Below are 21,332 nucleotides of genomic sequence, written 5' to 3' on the forward strand. Positions count from 1 at the left end.
TGTTCGATGTAGACCATCGAACACGTGTAACTTTGTAGTCGTCCACACATAGTACACGTTCATAATATATTATTAGTTTATCTAGTATCAATACCTACCAAGCAGTCGAATACGTAAAAGAGTTAATTATCACATTCTGGCGCATTTGACAATCTTTCCTTTCATTTTATGGTAGTAACCATATACAGTATAATGTCTATGGTTCCCCTGTCGGCTTGGAGTGTGAAAACACGTTCGCTTCTTACTAACCTCAAAACAAAGTGAAAGCCTAAGACTCGAAAAATAATATTAAAAACAAGATTATGGTTCACTTTAAACAAAAAAAACACATACTGACTGAATCTTGTCTAAATTTGATACATCACAAAGTGTTTCAGGCGAGTCTACATTGTTTTAATGGGTAATTACAATCAATTGTGAGATAATTAACCAATTTCCCTTCTGTTATATCTGCAATTTTCAGCAAAGACAAACAAGCTGACTCCAATGTCTTGTAATGCCAATTTGTCCACCAGACTTGATGTAGAGAAGAAAATTTGTCTTGATCATAATGGGTGAAATTACAAACGGAGGAAAGTTGCCTTGTTTTGGTATTTTATGATTACAAAGTAAAACATGAGGTCCCATTTGAGATGCTGCAGTCAGTAAAGGTTTTACGTGTATAATGATTATCTTATCAAAGCGTTTACAGATATTTGTCATCAAAGAAACGCAAGGGGAATGTTTCTGCGCTATGAACGTCATGTTCTCTGTTTCATGAACAAAGTTCTTCAAAGAAAAAATGATTTAATACAAAAAAGTAACGTTGAAATATCACCCAAAACAAATATTGGATGTTCCGTATTAAAAGAAACACAAAAACAACATGTCACAGAAAGGGCAGGGTTGGACCTCAGATGCCCGGAAGGAGGGGTTCAAAGCCCACTCAGTAATCCATCCATAAACAGGATTTTCCACACGCCAAAGTTTTTCCCTCCAGCATCCGTTTCAAGCGTCCGAGTCCTCACTGCTATCTCGGCTGATCTCGATCTGCAGCGACGGCAGGTTGTCCAGCCGACTCTTTTTCATCTTGTGAGTGAGGCGCTCTTGCTTCTGTTTGATCATGGCGCCCCACATCTTCTGCAGCGTCGAGTCATCCTCTTCCTCGCCTTCCTCCTCCTCTCCATCTCCCTCCGCTGCGTCTCCTCTGTGTCGCCTGCTGCTTTGTGAGGATGAGAAGAGGCCTGACGACCCGCTGCTCCTTCTGCTCCCTACATTGTTGTTATTGTCAGCGGAGCCCAGTCGACTCCATAGGCTGCCTGTTTAAATAGGGTCAGGATTGAAAACAATGACACAAAAAGAACCTAAAGAGCAGACAATTTGTTTTCATTAATAAAGTGCACTTCATTCCTAAAAAGGACATGTAGATCTACTCCAAAATACAACTTAATAGTCTTTTGCTACTTTATTGCGGCATTGCTGAAAAGACACTCATTCAACAAATAAAACCTTTTAACTCAAAATCTTGCCAAAGTATGAATCATTTTATTAGTATAAACACACTGATGTCCTTACTTGTCTTTCTGTCTTTGGATGATTTGGAAGAGAGGCCTCCATCCCGGCTAACCACGCCAAGTCGGCGGTGCACATCTCGGATTGGTTCTCTGGCGGGGTGCGTGTCTCTTTGGGAAACGGGGGAGGGAGAGCGCTGCCTATCAGGAGAGTACCGCCTCTTCCCAAGTCGCTGCCGTACATCTACAAATACATTTTTAAAAATAAAAACAATGTCAATGTGCTATATAAAAAGGGCACCTTATTTTGAATACCTGTCCTCCCACTGGTCACCACTGGAGGCTGTTGTCTGTGCTGAGATAGCCCCTGCCTCTTCTCCTCAAGCAGCTGCCGCACGTCCATCACCTTGCTGGGTGAGGGGGACTTAGGCCTGCTTTGCGATGCCGATTCTCCGACCCGGTTCCTGCATGGGGGTCAATCAAAATAAATAGATGATGTTAGCTAGAACGCATAATACTTGTAACCCCAAAAAGCAGTCATTGTGTTAATAACTGCAGTACTGATAGTAATTTCAATAATTTTAAGTAAAGAATGGAAATATCCTGCCATCAAATCAGGTCAGAGTGAAAGTACAGCTAGCCAAATCAGAAGTAACTTAAACATGTTCCTATCCAGTCCTGGCGACAATGCACATTACAAACTGGGTGTGAGGAGTCAGGACACCAGGATTTTTGTCCATTACTGCCCCAGTGCAAGTTAGAGGATTTTTTAATATAGAATTATATAAAGTTTTTGTATAATCCTGAAACTAATTAGAACACAACAATATGTCTCACCGAATGCTCTTCAGCTGCGCCTCCAATTCATCGGCGTACATAGTCATCTTCTTGCTTTTCTTCGGCGACGGTGTGGAGATCATCTTCAGCTCCAGGTCGTAGTCCATCTCATCCGACTCGGACCAGGGCGACGGGGAACGTTCCACCCTGCTACGAAGTCCCGCGCCCGATGGCCGCGTGGTGATATCTCCCCTGTCTCCCTTCTCCTTGTACTCTACCACCCGGTCGTCCGAGTCCATGTCCTCGTCGCCATAGTCTTCCTCCTCTTCTTCCTCCTCCTTGATGGGCTCCTCGGGTAGGTTGACCAGGTCAGCTGACGGGGAGGGAGAAGTCAAGTCATGCATCCATGTTGGTGGTGGATGTGTTTGTAAGCAAAAACACAACAGGACAAACTGTCTTTCATAAGATGCCATGTTTGAAACGTTTTTATAACAGTTCCTGTGAGGCTTTAGAATTGCTTGGCCGGCAAATGCTGTTCCGAGCTATATATGGCCCATGGCCACAGGTTTCCTACCCTTGCTTTACGATTTCAAACAGGAATCCAGCAAAAAAGCTGAGTCTGATGCTACTATTTAAACATGCACACAAGGTAGTTTTTTTTGTGTGTTTTTACCAGAGTGACGGTGTGTGTACGGTGGAGTGTGTCCCATGCTGTCTCCAATTAGAGGCTTTTTACTCTTGATGACGTCTCTCTGGATTCGTCTGTTGTGATACCTTCTCTTCCTAGGGGAAAAAAAAACACATTTAAGATATAATCATTATTAAAGTCATTTAATTAATTCTCCTTATCATATGACATATGTGGAGTTATAGTGATAAGTCCAGGCTGCCGAGTCAGGCTAAGGGATCATCTGTCATTTAATTGCAAGATGCAGCACAGGCTGGTCAGAAAAAACACAGCCACATACAGGGCTGCCTTTCTGTGATGGGCTGTTGTGGCATGGGTTGCGCAGATCCTACAGATCCCTCTTACGGGACATCCACTGCTTCCTCTGAAGGTCAAAGCCAATTGGTTACAATGTGGGGTCCTCGATGAGGTCTTGGTTAGGAAATTCAGTCTTTGTTTAAATTGAAATTGCAATCTTGAAGGGACTCCGCTGAGTTCCAGAAAGGTTTGCGAGAGTTGGAAGGTTGTCTTAATCCTCATAGATAGCAAGGTCACGCTTGACGTGAATGAGGAGAGCTGCCTTACGGATCATGTCCTGACGCCATAGGGTAGGAGGAGCTACTTGTGACAGAGTAGCCAGCACCTGGGTAGGTGTCGACTTGTGAGTGTGAAACTATTCTCTTTGGAGAATTGAGGATCGTGTCGACCTGCTTGGTGTGGCATCTCTATACCCATACTGGTAAACAGTACTGTACTCCGCAACTGAGTAAACAAGTGATGCAGTTCGGAGGGTGGTTTGATTAACTGTAATTGTCACAGATTTGATGGTTTGGTTCCACCCACCAGGAGTTGCTGAGGATCCCCTTCATGCCTCCATAATTTGGGTTCCCGTACTTCATGTAGTATCGACTGCGCCGGGCAGCGCCCAGCTCCTTCTTGTCGTCTGACAAGGGAAGAAAGTCTCATTTAGCTTTGAGAAGTACCTGTTTACTCTTTTGTGATATTGTACTGCAATGTCATAGTAGTAAAAAAATGTATTAGTAAAAGAAGAGACCTTCTGTGGCAAAGCGTAGGAAGAGTTTGTTTCCTTTGAAGGGTTTGATGGCGGGGCGCAGGTCGTTCCTCAGCAAAGACTCTCTCTCGGCTAGTGACAGGTCATCCCCCTTACAAAAAATATTAATGGACGCCGTTAGAATAAACTCCTTCATGTCATCATAAAACCTTGATGAACTGTACAAACAATGTTTTAAGTAACATTTTAACATGCTCAACTGCCATACAAGTGTAAAAAAAAATGTGAACTAATGAACTGTTTATATAAAATGTAAAAAAACAAAAATGGCAGTCTGAAGTCAAATTACGTGCCTAACGCATCTTACGTTCTCCCATTCGTACGCGTTATACAAGTGTAAAAAGAAATTAACCACCGTGAAGAGCTATCGAGATTTGTGACTTCAGTGGTGAGCATTAATCATGTTGCCGGGCACCCATGGCAGCCGTTGGACAATGAACTGCTCTGCTGGGAATAATGCATTATGGGAAGATGTTAAAATAGCTGTTGTTTTTTTTTTTATTTTAAACTTGTATTGGTACTTGTCTTGTATTTGTATTTTGTATTTCCTAGCTACCTTTTGAGTGTTAAGTTGCCGTGCGGTGATTTTAGCCTTTTATTTAAGATGACACCGTGAGTCAAACTGTTATGTTGACCTCTGCGATTTCCGATGGGTTGATAAGCTTGTTGCGAGTTCCCTTATAGCTCATGCCTGGCTCATGCTAAAGAAAGCGCTTTCGTTTCCTCACTGACTTACGAGCAGCACAGTATTTAAATGATTAATAGTAGTTGTAAGGTCATAAATTTGCTGCTCCGCTGTATAAGTCGCAGGGTTCAAAGTTTAAGAAAAAAGCCGTGGGTTATACTCTGGAAATTACGGTACATTCATCTTAAATTCATCTGATTAGTCTTTTACCTGACCGGCCTCCACTTTTGTCTTTTCTTCCCTGTCACTCTCTTTTGGAATCTCATTGGCACTCTTCTTCGTCTCGTCCTCATCCACTTCGCCGTCTTCTTCATCATCATCATCATCCTCTTCATCTGACCTGTGACCTCGACCACCTGCGATTAAAACCAACGTCAGACATTTTCCCCCTTGACCCGGTTTGGTGAATTGTTACTACCCTCCTTACTTACTGGGCTTGCCTGTCTGATTGGCCCTCTCTGTATCCGTGGCAACCGCATCCGGGTCGGGCATCCTGCTTGTGTTGATGAAAGCTCTGATGGCTGTGTCATCATCCAGCCAAACCACATTGCCTGGAAGACATGCAGGTATTTGTTTGACTGTAAGGGTGTGGAGTGGGCGGGCCAAGGGGCGTACTCACAGGAAGTGTCGTCAATCCACTCAATGTGTGCAGGGGGATATTCCATAAAATGCCCAAATACTTCCTGGGTGCTCATGTCGTCAACACCCGTGATGTAAATTGCCTCCAGTCGCACTTTGGGGATAGCTGAAGGCAGGTTCAGCAAACAAAACAGTCAATGGCACTTCAAAAGTGTGTCAGGGGAGAGCCTCCTCTTACCCTTCTTCACTGAATCCTTATCCAGGAAAACATTGCGCTGAGTGGCGCTCACCTCGCCGTGGAAGTGAAAACGCCTCGCTCGCTTCTCTTTCCTCTCAATGGCTTCCTGATGCAGACACAGCCAAAGTGTCAATCAATGTTAAGCACTGCGTGTATGTGAGAAGAGTCTTGTTTACCTTCGAATTAACATCAATGCCGGTGATGAAGGCTCCAGCTTTGTTCTCGTAGCGCCTGCTCGTATCCTACAAACAGAGAGAATCAGCGCTCCGCTGTTTTTAAGGACCTATTGCAAAAACTAAAGTCAAAGATTCTCTATATGATAGGAGCAGAAACCTACAGCAAAAAAAGCTAGTTAAAGATCTTCTATACCCGTGGTCCACAACCTTTCTGAGCTCACGGACCAGCTTGCATTCTCACAAACCTCTGGCGAACCGGTTGGGGAGGTGGGTGCTCGTGGACCTTATAGTAATCTATTACTATTAGGATTTACAGATATATAAAACACAACATCACATTAAAACCCACTAAATGAATACTAACTCACCATCGGCACGAGCCCGGACTTTGTTTTCTTGAGAGAAGATGATCATGGTTTGATGTATGTGGGTGAAAGGCAGCGGGTTTTTAGCATTTAGCTTTACATGTCTTTGTATTATTATTTTTTTAAAATAAAATCACTCTTATTCTCAATATTGATACACATTCACAATAAATTCTACTTATTTACAAACACAACATTGCAAAATATATATTATGATGATTATTATTACGTTTAATTTTTGAAAGTTTTCTGCTCTGCTCCATCTATAAACCGATACCAGGCCAAGGGATTGAGCACCCCTGTTCTATATGACAGCAATCTGGTGGTTTTGTGCTGCAAAATATTAATCTCTCACAAGTTTTCGACTGAACACAAGGCTGTAGGTTGTAGACAGTAACCTGACTATTATCAACACACAAATAACATGTACCTCTTATAAACACTACTAAAAAAAATACTTGTTTTTGAGTAAGCCGTATTAATGGGCGATTGGGGACAAGGCAGATTTGACCATGGTAGTCAGTAAAGACTGGGGGCTTAAGAACAAGTGAAGATAGATCACTTTCCAAATGCGAGTTTGGTGGCAACTCCACAAGATGCTAACAGCAACAAGTGACAGGAACGCGTCAATTGCGCGTTAGAGTGACTAAATCCACTCCAGACGCAGTAAACTGAAGTTTTCGTTTCCCCATTATTGCTTCCGAGCCGGGGGTCGCTTCTACCTCAAGTCAGCTACCCCGCACAGCTCCTCCGTACGAAGAAGACGCCAGCGCCGAGTCTGATCAGGCCCAACCCGGACACTCACCGGCAGCAGCTCCTTCAGGGATCGGTTGACGGAGATGTCGTCGGCCTCGACTTCCCCCTCCTCCACCTCCATAGGTTCGGCCCCGCGGGTACCTCTGTCGGACTCAGAGTCCGACTCGGACTCGGACCGGTCAGAGCCACTGTCCGATTTCACCGATACCCGTAAGCTGCGCGCCGCCGCCATGACACTGCTGGCTGCCTTGCTGCGGCTTCTTCTTCGTTGGTGCTTGAATGTTGCGTTTGCGGACTACGAAGCAATCGGACGTAGCAAGCGTCAGGAAGGATAGCACATAATTTGGTGGTAAACAAATCCGATCGTAACTTAATTTCAAAGATGTCATATAAAACCTTGTACCTAAAATATGTTTTGAAAAACTTTTTGGGTGACTCTAATACGTCTTACTTAAATCATAAGTTGCAATTCCTATCCTACTTCATACTGTCCGGCAGACGCACACACAGCTTGACGCTCCGTTTTAACTTCTCCACCGACACGCCAAAAGTCCCGACCCATACGCCACACTCCTCAGACTCACACACATCTCTTTCCTTCACTCTCCACATTAGCAACGCAAAAGCAACAGCAACATTATCCACCAATCACTCCGGAATTCTGAAAATCATTCCGAACAGGACAGCACAACTATTTCGTTACAATATAATTGAACGTGACAATCATTTTATTGAATTTTGTTGCTATGAAGTGTAGATATTTTACATTTTACTTCTTTACAGTGCATTTTGGATTCATGGAAACAAACAGGGACATTCTTTATTGAAACAAAAATACACAGTTGAAAGTTTCTACATGAGCGAATCAATATATACTCTCGTGTCTGAATGAAGGGACACTGGACAGAAACATGCTACATTTTATCATCCCCGTGAGACCCACAAAAGCATGGACAGCATTCAGTAACATAAGAGACCTTGTGCTTTCAGTGCAAAGACAGCTGTTTTTGTTAACATCATGGATGTTTATTGTACACATATAATAACCTACATAGAAGCGTTTTTTGTGCAAAATGTTACTTTTTCTATCCCCTTTCTTTTGTTTTTTGCTTCAGACGGCAGTTCAACTTGTAGTTTTTGCATGATTTACAGCACAGTGTCCAACAAGCGGATTCAAAATAAAGTCAAATGTTCAATGCAAATCTAGGGTAATTGTGTAAAATGTCTATTTTCTTCTACATTTGCCATTAGAAGTCTTGTTCGAGGAGCTACATTTGAATTTTAACTAACAAAAATATGGACATTTGTGGTGGGAAAGTGCTGCATATTATTTTTACTATGTTTTACACAAAAATAGTTTTCCACTTTCACTTCTTGTCACTATCCCTGATTTTTCAATATAATGCATCCACATGTGGCAGTTTTACTGCTATTATTGATGAAAGTGTTACCTTAGTTTTCACTTAAACGCATTGCTTTTGATTGTAAGGTGCTGTGACTGTCTGTTGATGTCGCTTCATCACCAATCATTTTACTGCAACATTTGAATAATTACAATTGAGTAATTGTACTAAATATTGAAAATGTAACACAAAAAACCTTGTCCTCCTCCTACATCTCCCATGATGCAGCCAGATAGCCTTTTTTCTTGAGCCTCTTCAACTTGGTAAACAGTTTATATACTTGTCTTCAAGCTGCTGAGGGGAAGGCGGCGCTATTATGACATCACCAGGGTTATTTCCGCCTTATGGACTCATGAATTTGACATTTCCGTGGACCAAAACACAATGTGATCAAGGTGACGGAATGATTCGAGCCACATAGCAAAAGTCTTAGCATGTGTGCTGTGTCTTTGTCCTCGTCTTCAGTGATGGTGGCTGAACACGCTCAGGTTCTGAAAAGTGAAAGAATGGAATCAGTCAGACCGTATGTACAGGGGACCCAAAAAACACATGGCATCTGTGAAGCTATTTACACTGGAGTGAAAGGAGAGCGTACGTAAAAGTCTCCTAAAGTCTGACTGGCTTGAAAAGAATGAGGGGATTATTCATTACAAAACATATTTTATTTATGCATCATTATAAATATATTTAAATCAAATATAATTTATAAAAAAATTCCACAAATATATAGTCAAAAATATAATTTTTTTAAAAATTAATTTATCCTCTTCATAATAGATCAGGGGTGTCCGAAAAACACAATAAGAGCAAAAATGGGAAAAAACGCGTAACATAATGAGAAAATGCTGAAATGATGATCCTAATAACACAAAACTGATATGCAGGCTGGTTATATGTATATATCAACGATGGTTACTAAGGTTCATGCCTGGTGAGGCTCTGACTCCTTTGAAGTTTTCTGAATGTAAGGTTGGGCATTGAGTCTCGAGCATCGACGGAAACCGGGACTAACATTCCAATTCTCCCAGGATTGTTCAAATTTCTTTATTTCGATTCCTAATTTCGATGCCCTGCTTGTGGACCGGAAGAAACAGCCGCAAACACCAAAGAAGAAGAATCTGACGAGCACCAACAAAGAAGAACTTCATAAAAAAAAAAAAAGAGCGGTTAACTCAGTGCAACAGTTGCAACACAATATCATGCAAAGGAGGGTGCATGACCAACATGATTAAACACCTCCAGATTGAAGGTGTAGAAATAACAGAGTGCTCGGCCCTTGATGCGTTATGTGGGACTTCCTCTATGGAGTAAGAATTACAGAAGTCAATAAACGACGTCTGTCTCATGCCAGTGTAACCCAGAGTTTTAGGATGCCCACTGATATAAATAAAGGCCAGGAACTACGGCTGCAGGATGCAAGTTTATTCATGTTTATTCAGTTTATTTGCGTCTCTTTCAGCAAAAGTCAATAGACCTTCTCAACCCACACAAAACAGTTCCGACCGTCAAAATAAGAGGGCTTTGCACTCCATCCTTTATACTTCCATTCCATTCCATTCCATTTTCCTCCGCTTATCTGGGTCCGGGTCGCGGGGGCAGCAGTCTCAGTAGGGAAGCCCAGACTTCCCGGTCCCCGACCACCTCCTCCAGCTCCACCGGGAGGACACCGAGGCGTTCCCAGGCCAGCTGTGAGACATAATCCCTCCAGCGTGTCCTAGGTCTTCCCCGGGGCCTTCTCCCGGCTGGGCATGCCCAAAACACCTCACCAGGGAGGCGTCCGGGAGGCATCCGGACTAGATGCCCGAGCCACCTCAGCTGGCTCCTCTCGATGTGAAGGAGCAGCGGCTCTACTCTGAGCTCCTCTCGGATAACCGAGCTCCTCACCCTGTCTCTTAGGGTGAGTCCCGCTACCCTACGAAGAAAACTCATTTCAGCTGCTTGTATCCGCGATCTCGTTCTTTCGGTCATGACCCAAAGCTCATGACCATAGGTGAGGGTGGGAACATAGATCGATCGGTAAATTGAGAGCTTTGCCTTCCGGCTCAACTCTCTCTTCACCACGACGGTCCGGTACAGCGACCGCATTACTGCAGACGCTGCGCCGATCCGCCTATCGACCTCACGCTCCAACCTTCCCTCACTCGTGAACAAGACCCCGAGATACTTGAACTCCTCCACCTGGGGCAGGACCTCATTCCCAACCCGGAGGGAGCAATCCACCCTTTTCCGACTGAGAACCATGGCCTCGGATTTGGAGGTGCTGAGTCTCATCCCAGAAGCTTCACACTCAGATGCAAACCGTCCCAGTAAACGCTGCAGGTCACAGCTCGATGAGGCCATCAGGACCACATCGTCTGCAAATAGCAGAGATGAGATCCTAGTGCCCCCGAACTGGACTCCCTCGACACCTTGGCTGCGCCTAGAAATTCTGTCCATGAAAATTATGAACAGAATCGGTGACAAAGGGCAGCCTTGGCGGAGGCCAACGTTCACCGGAAACAGGCTTGACTTACTACTGGCAATGCGAACCAGGCTCCTGCTCCGGTTGTACAAGGACTGAATGGCACGTAGTAGCGCGCCACCAATCCCATACTCCCGGAGCACCCCCCACAGGACACCGCGAGGGACACGGTCGAATGCCTTTTCCAGGTCCACAAAGCACATGTAGACCGGTTGGGCAAACTCCCAAGTACCCTCCAGGACCCTTGCAAGGGTGTAGAGCTGGTCCAGTGTTCCGCGACCAGGACGAAAACCACATTGCACCTCCTGTAGCCGAGGTTCGATTAACGGTCGTACCCTTCTCTCCAGCACCCTGGAATAGACTTTCCCAGGGAGGCTGAGGAGTGTGATCCCCCTATAGTTGGAACACACCCTCCGGTCACCCTTCTTGAAAAGGGGGACCACCACCCCAGTCTGCCAATCCAGAGGTACTGTTCCCGACTTCCACGCAATGTTGAAGAGACGTGTCAGCCAAGACAGTCCCGCAACATCCAAAGCCTTGAGGAATTCAGGGCGAAACTCGTCCACCCCCGGAGCTTTGCCACTGGGGAGCATTTTGACTACCCCAGATACCTCAGCCACGGTGATGGAACTGTCCGCGTTCGTATCCTCAGTCTCTGCTTCCTCTAGGGAAGGTATGTCAGTGGGATTGAGAAGGGCCTCAAAGTATTCCTTCCACCGCCCAACTATATCCTCAGTCGAGGTCAGCAGGCTCCCGTCCCCACTGTAAACAGTGTGGACCGGGCACTGCTTCCCCTTTCTGAGGCGCCGGACGGTTTGCCAGAACCTCTTCGAGGCCGACCGAAAGTCGTGTTCCATGGCCTCACCGAACTCCTCCCACACCCGAGTTTTTGCCTCGATCACCGCCGAAGCCGCGTGCCGCTTGGCCTGCCGGTACCCGTCAGCTGCTTCAGGAGTCCCACAAGCCATCCATGCTCGATAGGACTCCTTCTTCAGCTTGACGGCAGCCCTGACCTCTGGTGTCCACCATCGGGTTCGGGGCTTGCCGCCACGACTGGCACCGACCACCTTGCGGCCGCAGCTCCGATCGGCTGCCTCAGCAATGGAGGCACGGAATAGAGCCCATTCGGACTCGATATCCTCGTCCTCCCCCGGGATGCAGGAGAAGCTCTGCCGGAGGTGAGAGCTGAAGACTCGACGAACAGGAGACTCTGCCAAACGTTCCCAGCACACCCTCACTACACGTTTGGGTCTCCCGGGTCTGTCCGGCATCCTCCCCCGCCATCTAATCCAACTCATCACCAGGTGGTGATCAGTTGACAGCTCAGCCCCTCTCTTTACCCGTGTGTCCAAAACATGCGGACGCAGGTCTGATGATACGACTACAAAGTCGATCATAGACCTGCGGCCTAGGGTGTCCTGGTGCCATGTGCACTTATGGACATCCTTATGCTGGAACATGGTGTTTGTGATGGACAAACTGTGGTTCGCACAGAAGTCCAACAACATCACACCGCACGGGTTCAGATCGGGGAGGCCGTTCCTCCCAATCACGCCCCTCCAGGTCACACTGTCATTGCCCACATGGGCGTTGAAGTCTCACAAGTCCTTTATACTTGTGATAACAAAATAAGGGTGTCACAAAAATAGCTTACATTGTGCTAACATGGTAGCTCTAAACTCAGCTCATAGACAAGCCTTTGACAAGTTGTTTGATATTCTGCACCCAGGTTAGTGTATGTTTAAGTGCCTGCAGCATCACACACTCACTAACATTTCCACGTAAACAACAGCATAAGTGGAAAAGTTTTTTCATGAGCTTTTCGAAAGTAAAAATCTTTTGTGAACGTGTACTGTGAAAATAGATCTGTGATAAATTCATAGTAAAGATGATAAAAAAAGTTCATACAATTAAAAAAATCATGGGGAAGTTCAGACATTTCATTGAAAAAGAACTGTGGTTTAAAGCATGTAAACTCTCATGACCCTGCTTCCTAAAAGCATCGGATTAGCGAATCATTAGGAACCGGAACCGAAACAAGGAATCGTTCAAATTCAAAGGATGTCCAACCCTTGTTAATACAGATTGCTCATTAAGAGAATAACCTTAGTCCCATTTATTTATATTTTAATAAACTGAAAAAAACATTGATGGTCTTACCTTTTATTTGTATATGAAGTACATGCGCACTATCCTTCTCCAGGAAAAGCTCTGTTACTTTGCTGTAAAGTCTGATAACCCTCTGTTTTGTCCGAAAGTCCAGTCTGGAGAAGTTTTTGAGCTTGGCTATATAATCCTCCATCTTGGCAGTCAGATTCATTCATTCATTCAGCAGACCATGACAATATATTTATTGCATTTGACTTCTTGCTGACTCTAGCTCTAGCTGGCACTGCTGTTGGTGTATTTCAATGAAGTTTTAAAAAAAAAAACGTTAGCGCAGGCTTTTACACTCTATAGAAGGACGGCAGAGACAAGAACCTTCGAGTTCACATACGCCTCCGCCCATTCACGGTGAGGAGGCGTACTGTGTGCGTCTCAACAATGATGTTACACTTACATTCAAGACGTTTACACAGGCTGTAGAAAGGCATGGTGTAGAATAACTGTTTCAGCAAACATTATATTGGTGACATGCACTCACAGACGGTTGCTTGGCTTGCCCACAAAACCGAGAGGAGAAACATGCTGCAAACTCAATTTAGGTTTCATTTGATCAGGAAATGTGCACATCGAACAATTTTTACTTAAGAAATGTTAAAAACGATCGGAATCATTAATCATATATATAACATTTCTTAGCATATTGGATTGATTTTAGTGTTTTTTACAAAATCTAAAATATCAAAATGGCCCCTTTGAGTTTTTAGTATGCAACCCTCGGTGGAAAAAGTTTGGACACCCCTGTGAAAGATATTAACATGTTAATCTACGACACTGTTTTTGTCGATAAATAGAAATAGGATAGAGCAAATACATTTACGAAAAACATGATGGATGGCGACAATGAAATTCAGCACATACCTTTTCCTTGTCCATGCATGTCTAGTGTCCCGGCTAACAGCACAGAGGATGACAGAGTTACAAAATCAACAAAATAAAAACAATAGCGAAATACAACTTGTACAGAACTGTGACTTACTGCAGCAGAGTGGCTCAACTTGTCAAAACGAAACTTGAGGTTAGATCGGGGGGAGTTTTTGTTCTTCATCTCTGAAGTTGGGGAAAAAAGGGGAAAAAGAGGTGAGGATATCAAGCAGCTGTAAGAAAACACAGAGATAAATGAAATGCCGCATGTAAATGTTTTACATTTTGCTAATTTGTCAGCGTGCACATTTTTCATAACCTGTTCCTCTACCTGTTGGGCTTCGACAAACGGTGAGCGGACTTGAACTTTGACCATCTCCTGTCACAGGATGGACGAGCTACACGCACACATAAAAAAAAAACAACAATGCATGAATGCTCACTTCCTTATTTTGTGTTTAGATGCAAAAGCAAATGCATCCAAAAACTGCTTAATTAACAGAAAGGGTGTTGTTTATGGTGTGTGTCTCACCAAGTGAGTGTCATCAGCAGGGAGGCTAAAGCTGCATGTGCTGGAAGTGGATCTGGAAATTTTACTGCTATCCTTTTTCATGCAAATTCTGCAGAAAAAAAAGAAAGGTAGTCACGTTTGATGATGTATACATGTGACTTCCCATATAAACAAGAATGTATGTACGGTCGTAGACAACCAATACTTCTCCCACTGGGCATTAATGATGACACTTTGTCAGGAAAACAAAATAGCTTGAAGCCATGGTGGATGATAGAAGACTCTCGAGGAGGTGCAGCAGCATGAAAAAAAATAAAGAAAAAACTTGCAAAGCTACAGTAACTTCCATTATGGCATACTTTGTGTCATATTTTGAAAACCACTGGCTTAAAACATTTCATTGTGACAACTGGTAACCCAATAAAAACTGACTCAGGATCCCTTTAGGTTCACATACACACACCTGTCTCGTTGCCCCGCCTCTGGAGAGCTGGGATTGGATGGCAGCTCTGACTTGACCTCCAACGTCTGCTGGCAACTGTCGAAGCTCCTCTGGTCACCGAGGAAACTAAATCAGCCACATTATACACAGGAAAGCATTCAGTGATGTCTTTTTGGCTGTTATATACGTAAGTTGTTTAACTCATTCAATACCAAAAAAATGAGTCATACATATTTATAAACCCGAATGACTGATCTCAAAAACGTATTTATACGTCTTCTAAGTTTTTTTTTGCGCAAAAGGCAAAAGGAGATGCTGATGCAACGCCTCACCAATTTTAATGCCATAAAAACGGCCACTATGTGGCAAAAGTGAATTTGATAAGAGCCTGGCAGGAATCATGAGAGGAAAAAGAAACACAAATGACAGGAAGAAGAAGCCCTTGCATAAAGACAACTATTACCACATGAAAAAAAACACATTGTAGGGAAATTTTAGCACTTGCACACGCACACACACACATGCAATCACGCACGTGCACACACATGAAAATTGTAAGTAGTTCATGGTGTTATATATTGTAAATAAATTGTTATTTGGGTGTAGAAAAAGGGGTTTTTATGTTGTGGTATAATTGTTTAGATATTGCAGCTGTCACAAAAGCAAAATATATTTATGTCAAAGTGAAAGTTATGCTTGAAATGTTGCTTTTCATGAAAAGCTCATTTTCTCCTTTTTTTAGTCGGCAACCGATATTTTCCTGAAACTTACCCATATTCTACCGCTCATTACTAAAGAACGGAAAAAGGTAGAAACAAACTTTTATTTTCTGATGAGAGACAGGAGTCTAATCTTTCTTTTGGTAAGTTCCATCTTTATATAGCCATAGAACACACTATTCAATATTCTGATCTTGGAAGATCAGTCAAAATCGTCTAAAATGGCCCATACTGAAGGGTTTGTCTTTTGATAAATGGCTGGGATTGAATGAGTTAATAATAAATAAACATAAAGGATCCACAAATAATGAGATTACCTTTTATGGCTGTGTTTGTCTGTTTGGCTGTCAACACTCAGCAATCGAGGGAATAGACCTGAACGTCGTTTCACTGGAGATTTCACATAATACTGATAAACACACATAAACCAATTAACACTTTAATTTAAAATCTAATTAAATACAAAAAAAAACACAGCAAATAAAAAAAACATTTTTCACCTCAGTGCTACTGTGTGCCAACCCCCCTCCACTCAGACTGGTAGGCAGACCTGCCCCGCCCCTCGACATTGTCTCCATGGAGACGCTTCGCCCTCGCATGGCCCTCTGAAACCAGGCAGAAGAAAGTTAAAACAATGGAAACAGGAATCCATTTTTTTTTTAAATTAGATACCTTGATGGATTCAAGCAGACCTCCATGGGCATGTCCGTTTTCAGCTCGAGCCTCCTCATCTAGACTCGTTGTCAATCCCAGCATTCTCTGGGAGCGTCTCTGCAGGTCATCGTGGAGGGTGTCCAACAGTGCAGCCCGAGTCCGCTCCTAACAAACAGTTGAAATAACGGTCATCTAGAAAGGAGCCCAGCGGAACACCACAAATGTACAGAAACAGATTTATGTACACAGATTTTTTCTCACATGAAAAGTAAGGATTACCTCCAGTCGGGCAAAGCGAACACTCTTGTAACATGCCAACTCTGCGTTGATGAGTTTAGTGAGAAGAAACTCCCTAAACTCTGGACCCTGAAAGCATGACATCATAGCAACTTTCTTAGCAGTGAGTAAAACATCCCTCACCAAAACAACCTCTACATTTTCTCACCTTTTTAAAAACAGCTGGATTCGGTAGAAATGGGCCAAATGACGGCACATCTTCCCGTGCTGTAACAGACACCTGTCAATGAAGGGATCAAAGGCTGCCATAATCAGTAACATGAGCCTCAGACAAAATTGTAGCATCAGAAACAGAAGACCCGCCGGAGCCTTTTATGCAGACATTTTGCCACAATTGTGTGCAGCAAGGATGGATGAAGTCAACCCGACAATATTCTGCCTTTGGGGAACAGAATCAGAGCAGCAACAGAGGCAGGACAATGCCTGACGTGTGTAACTCTACTCCATAATACAAAGGGTGTTAAGTTTAACACTCGAGACCCACTTCATACAATGTCAACCCGCTATGCTGGGTTCTTTGTATAAGGCAATGGCGGATAAATGTACAATCTACTGTTATTGATGTGGCTATTTTGCAAAGTCCCAAAGAGCCTTCTGATACTATGTTAGAAGGTGGAATATTGCCAGATTGACATTCTGCGCTGGTGCCATTTATACAGAACCAGCCACACAGAAAAAAGCCTGCTTTTACAGACTATGGTCTGAATGGGGTTATAGAAATTCAAATGCAACAAAAGACAAAAAAAACAGCAAATAAACAGTAATGATAAGGAAAGAGAAAGGAGTCCTGCAAAACACTATGAGTACCTGTATATAGAATTTTCTTGTATGCACATTTAGGCTTACCTCCAGTCATCATCTCTGTGTAAAAGAGGCTTCTGATACTACATTTGAAGGTGGAATATTGCCAGCTTGACATTCCTTGCTGGTGAAAATAATCAGCAAATAAATAGCAATGACAAAGGATCTAAAAAGGAGCCCTGCGGAACACCACAAGTATATGCAAATAAGGATGTAAAAGAGGAAGTATACTCTTCTGTACCTTGTAGCTTGTGTTCTCAGAGCATGGATCCTCCACCTGCACAAGGACAAAGGCGTGAAGGAAGTTGGAAGCGATCATGTCTGGGACAAAGGGCGTGGCCTCCTCCTGGAACACCACAGCTACAATGTCATTCCCTATGTGGCGCTTCCTCTGGAGCTGAAGACAGATCAAAAGCTATCAACATTCTTTGTCCAGTTGTGATTCAGACTTCTACTTACTGTAATTTCTCCTTTGTTACCTGCTGGGTGTCTCCTTCGGTGAAGGGGAGCTTGGTGGAGACATGGAACATGACCTCCTGCTGCCTGTGGACCGTATAGACGGACTGAGAACCGGTCTGGCCGTGGGACACATCCAGACCACCCCGAAACCTGCAAAGCGGAAATTCAGTGTCTGACTAAAGCAGATGAACCTGTTACTGACCCTTTAAAGTCCTGCAGCTCCACAGTGTCTCCCAACAGCTGAAGAAACTCTTGGAACGCCGGTGTTTCCTCATTGTTTCTGAATAGCTCCTCTTCGGACACCTGAGAGACATCCACAAGATAAAATATCAATCTATCTGCAGTAGATGCCCACCTATTTGCGCCCCCACATATTTGCTGATTTGTTTTGTCTGCTTCAAAATAAAAAAATGATTAGTTTTTTTAATGGTAACTTCAATAGAAAGTGGTTTGATCGTACTTTTTGCAGGGGAAAAAGTGTGCTGCAGGTAAGCTATGAATCCAGTAAAGGGTGCTGTCTCACACATTAATTCACTCATGATTTTCCAGCAGGAAGATGCTTTGCAAAGAAGTGATAACTTCTGTAACTGTAAATGTGTAACATTTTATATGTACAATACAGTATACACTATGCTTGCAATTGTTTCTTAATGTGTAAAACTGAATTTTAAATGTGTTTAATAACCGCAAGAGCCCAAAATCTACTGCATTTATGTAGCTATGTATCAAGCTATTTAGCAATCTATCCAAAATATATGAAGTATTGCGTGACTATTACCTGTCCAAAGCATTGGAAAATGACTCCAAACTTGAACGTGCTGTTCACCTCGTGCTCGTCGTAGTTGACAATCAGCTGGGATGCCTTGAGACGGACATGGACAACAACAAAAAAAACTGTCCTGTCAATCTGTCTGTCCTGTCAATCCTGTTTAAGTGTTTGAGCTAACCTTTGGATAGAGGACAGGACTGAAACGTAGACCTGCTGCATCGTCACACAGCAGCTGCAAGATGAAGGACACACACGAAGAGGCACATTTGACCACCAAAAGCAGGCATCAGAAGATAGATGTTCTGTGTGTGTGTGTGTGTGTGTGTGTGTGTGTGTGTGTGTGTGTGTGTGTGTGTGTGTGTGTGTGTGTGTACCTTAGCCAGCTCTTGGACACTCGGGATGTCTGGCAGATCAGTCACTGACAGGTGCTGATAGAGTGTCTTCACTCGAGACCTGATGGAGTGGAAAAGCACACTAACTAACAACCATCACCAAGTGCTACACGATGAACTCCTATTCAATGCATGGACAAAAGTATCGGGACACACTTGTCAATCAAGGCTTTCAAGGTATGGAATAATGACTGTCTTGTCCATGTTTTCTGTACCGGATGATGACGTGAAGGTGCTCCTGCTGATTGTCTTCTTCATGTCTTACAGACAGGAGAAGGTTTCCCACACTGCTGGACGAGCAAGAGAAGTTTAAATGCTCCTGTAAGAGACAGCAACAGTATTTCAATCAATCATGTGATAAAATACTTTCTAGTACTACAATTTACTCAATTTCATTTGTGTTTTTGCAGCATATGTTTACCGGTAGAGGTGTTCGCATATTTTTGGGGTTTAAAAATATTAAATGAAATTGCAGATCATTTTGGCAGTATATATACTGGTTTTGATCCGGGACTAACTGAGCAGTTGACAAAACTTTCGCAAATCGCAGGAGAGCGAAATAATGACAGCAAATGAAATTGTCCATTTTCAGAAAATTCGCAACATGTTTTCATCTTTTGCTTACTACTTTTTCCAGCTTGCTGTCTCAGTCTCATGGTGTCAAATGTCATAAATTAAACTAAATTAAATAAAAAGAAATTAAATTCAATTAATAAAGATTTAATCAAATAAATAATCACACGAGACATGCCATTTTGTAGAATTTACAGTATGTTTCTCCTGTCAACACCGTAAACATATACTGTGCTAGTACTGTAACATACTACACAGTCTAATGCAGGGCTTTCTGGTATATGCAGCTAGAAAATGCACTACCTTACTTTACTTTATATTAGGGATGCACAACATATATTTTTTCAAGCCAATACCGATACCGATAACTTCCTGCTTCTTACCGATAACTTTTTATATTTCTTATTTTTTAAATTCACATTTAACTGTAGGTGAGAATGACTCAAACAAAGTTGAATTTGACAAACTGTACCTGTAGATTTGTCCTTACCAAATATCATGACATCATTACTATTACCAAAACATTAAAAAAATAACAGTAGCTCAGAAGTACAAACTGTGCCTCAAAGGGGTCTTCAACGATGGTAAAACGCTGCCTATCAAACGCTGCGGCAATAGGAACAAGCCCCGGGCCCAAGGTAGCTGTGTTGAAGTTGATGTTTTTTTCCCTCATTGCGGAATGTTTGCAGAGCATTTGGCGAAATATCTTCCTCAGAAACAGTGTGAAGTCCCAAACAATAGACGCCATTTTTGCATACAAGTGAGCTCAGGGGAAGTTATGACGGGCCGTTTGCAGCACGTGACATAAAAGGAGCGCTTGATTTGCTCACACTAACCCAAGTACAGCACAGTAAGGGTAATCTCGCCTCATTGGAGCTTTTTTTTTGTCGGTTATCCGAGCTATTTTTTATGCTGTTGGATTTATCAGTATCTTATCATAATTCCTCATATCGAGCTGATAATTATCATGCACCTACTTTATATATACCTATATTTCCTGTCTCACCTGGCGCCCAGTGTCCCCAGCTTTTTTTGAGTATATTGACCAGAAAGAAAGTGAACAACTTTACAGTGATTGCTGCGATACGGAGACAGGGTAGGATTAAATAAACTCTGCTTCGATCTGCTCCTTTTCGTACACGTTGAATTGTGAAGAAGACGTGAGATGTACTCCGAGATGTAACCTTTTGTGCATGTTCAAAATAAATTAAATCAAATCAAACCAAACAGCCACAAAATCTGATGCTGCTCGACAAACTCCATAATCTCACCTTGCCCAAGAAGTACTTCCTGTACGCCCGTGCGGCCTCGTTGGTCTCTTCCAGGCGATACCCACAGTCTGCGTCCCGGGCTTCCGCTCCACACGTCTCCTCCTCTTTGAAGGCGGGAGGAGGCGCGGGCGGGGGAGGTTGCTCGGGGTCCTCGATCCAGTATCCTCCAAACTGGGGAAGGATGACCTGAGGGTAGGGCCCTCCCTTTTCTAACACCTGCATCCGCATAGAAACAGTGGAGCATCTCTTACATGAAAGCAACGTTATTTTTTAAAAATGATATTCACAAGAGGGGTCTCACCTCCTCAATACTCGGATAGGGAATGTAGTCGTCCTGTTTGAGGATAGAGAGAGAGCTGTCACACAAATACTGTTTCCACTCTGACGCCTTAAAAGCCAACTCAGACGATGAGATGAAAAACGTGACGGCACAGTTTGTCTCACTGCAGTTGTAATAAAAAACACACAATACGGTAACAACCAACTCAAACAAACCACGCCAGTGTGAGCATAACAAGTGAGTAAATTAAAGTGGATGGCGGGCGTGAGGACAGACAGACTGACTGACGTGCCTTCTGCCTCGGAGGGACGGCCTTCATCTCTGCAGCTTCTGGAACCTGCTGCATCACACACGACAGCTTTAGTCAAACCTCACAAAAGCGGGGCCTCTGGCGAGGTGCGGTCACCTTGGCGGAGTTGTTGTCGCTTTCTGATCTGCACGTATAAGCTTCTCTAGCAGTGGAGCTAA

General features: G+C 43.4%; 2 protein-coding genes across 9 annotated transcripts in view; both read right to left on the reverse strand.

Moving 5' to 3' along the window:
* Nucleotides 1-11: 11 nt before the first annotated feature.
* Nucleotides 12-7,090, reverse strand: ncbp3 (nuclear cap binding subunit 3). The gene is made up of 13 exons (XM_054755428.1): nt 6,855-7,090; nt 5,685-5,750; nt 5,509-5,614; nt 5,311-5,436; nt 5,123-5,242; nt 4,902-5,047; nt 3,989-4,097; nt 3,778-3,877; nt 2,941-3,050; nt 2,328-2,640; nt 1,806-1,954; nt 1,555-1,734; nt 12-1,298 (listed from the first exon to the last, which is right to left on the reverse strand). The coding sequence occupies exons 1-13, from the start codon at nt 7,035-7,037 to the stop codon at nt 988-990; spliced, it is 2,019 nt and encodes a 672-aa protein (XP_054611403.1). The 5' UTR covers nt 7,038-7,090; the 3' UTR covers nt 12-987.
* Nucleotides 7,091-7,515: 425 nt separating this feature from the next.
* Nucleotides 7,516-21,332, reverse strand: part of LOC129169223 (rap1 GTPase-activating protein 2-like) — a 28,170-nt gene continuing 14,353 nt past the window's right edge. For 2 of the 8 annotated variants that reach the window (XM_054755423.1, XM_054755421.1), the window contains 21 exons: nt 21,157-21,204; nt 20,886-20,918; nt 20,585-20,800; nt 18,956-19,059; nt 18,723-18,801; nt 18,527-18,580; nt 18,358-18,441; nt 17,782-17,882; nt 17,600-17,729; nt 17,362-17,517; nt 16,468-16,539; nt 16,302-16,388; nt 16,041-16,187; nt 15,869-15,973; nt 15,686-15,777; nt 14,671-14,775; nt 14,229-14,316; nt 14,028-14,094; nt 13,812-13,882; nt 13,694-13,726; nt 7,516-8,699 (listed from right to left, as the gene is read on the reverse strand). In XM_054755423.1, the coding sequence (XP_054611398.1) occupies nt 13,715-13,726; nt 13,812-13,882; nt 14,028-14,094; nt 14,229-14,316; nt 14,671-14,775; nt 15,686-15,777; nt 15,869-15,973; nt 16,041-16,187; nt 16,302-16,388; nt 16,468-16,539; nt 17,362-17,517; nt 17,600-17,729; nt 17,782-17,882; nt 18,358-18,441; nt 18,527-18,580; nt 18,723-18,801; nt 18,956-19,059; nt 20,585-20,800; nt 20,886-20,918; nt 21,157-21,204 (1,851 nt within the window). In that variant the 3' untranslated portion in view covers nt 7,516-8,699; nt 13,694-13,714. Of the gene's footprint in view, nt 8,700-13,693; nt 13,727-13,811; nt 13,883-14,027; nt 14,095-14,228; nt 14,317-14,393; nt 14,776-15,685; nt 15,778-15,868; nt 15,974-16,040; nt 16,188-16,301; nt 16,389-16,467; nt 16,540-17,361; nt 17,518-17,599; nt 17,730-17,781; nt 17,883-18,357; nt 18,442-18,526; nt 18,581-18,722; nt 18,802-18,955; nt 19,060-20,584; nt 20,801-20,885; nt 20,919-21,156; nt 21,329-21,332 lie in introns of those variants that run through there. The other 6 variants (XM_054755425.1, XM_054755424.1, XM_054755422.1 and 3 more) reach the window with 5 other exon arrangements.

Source organism: Dunckerocampus dactyliophorus, chromosome 16 (assembly GCF_027744805.1).
Source record: "Dunckerocampus dactyliophorus isolate RoL2022-P2 chromosome 16, RoL_Ddac_1.1, whole genome shotgun sequence".
In the NCBI taxonomy this organism is placed as follows: domain Eukaryota; kingdom Metazoa; phylum Chordata; class Actinopteri; order Syngnathiformes; family Syngnathidae; genus Dunckerocampus; species Dunckerocampus dactyliophorus.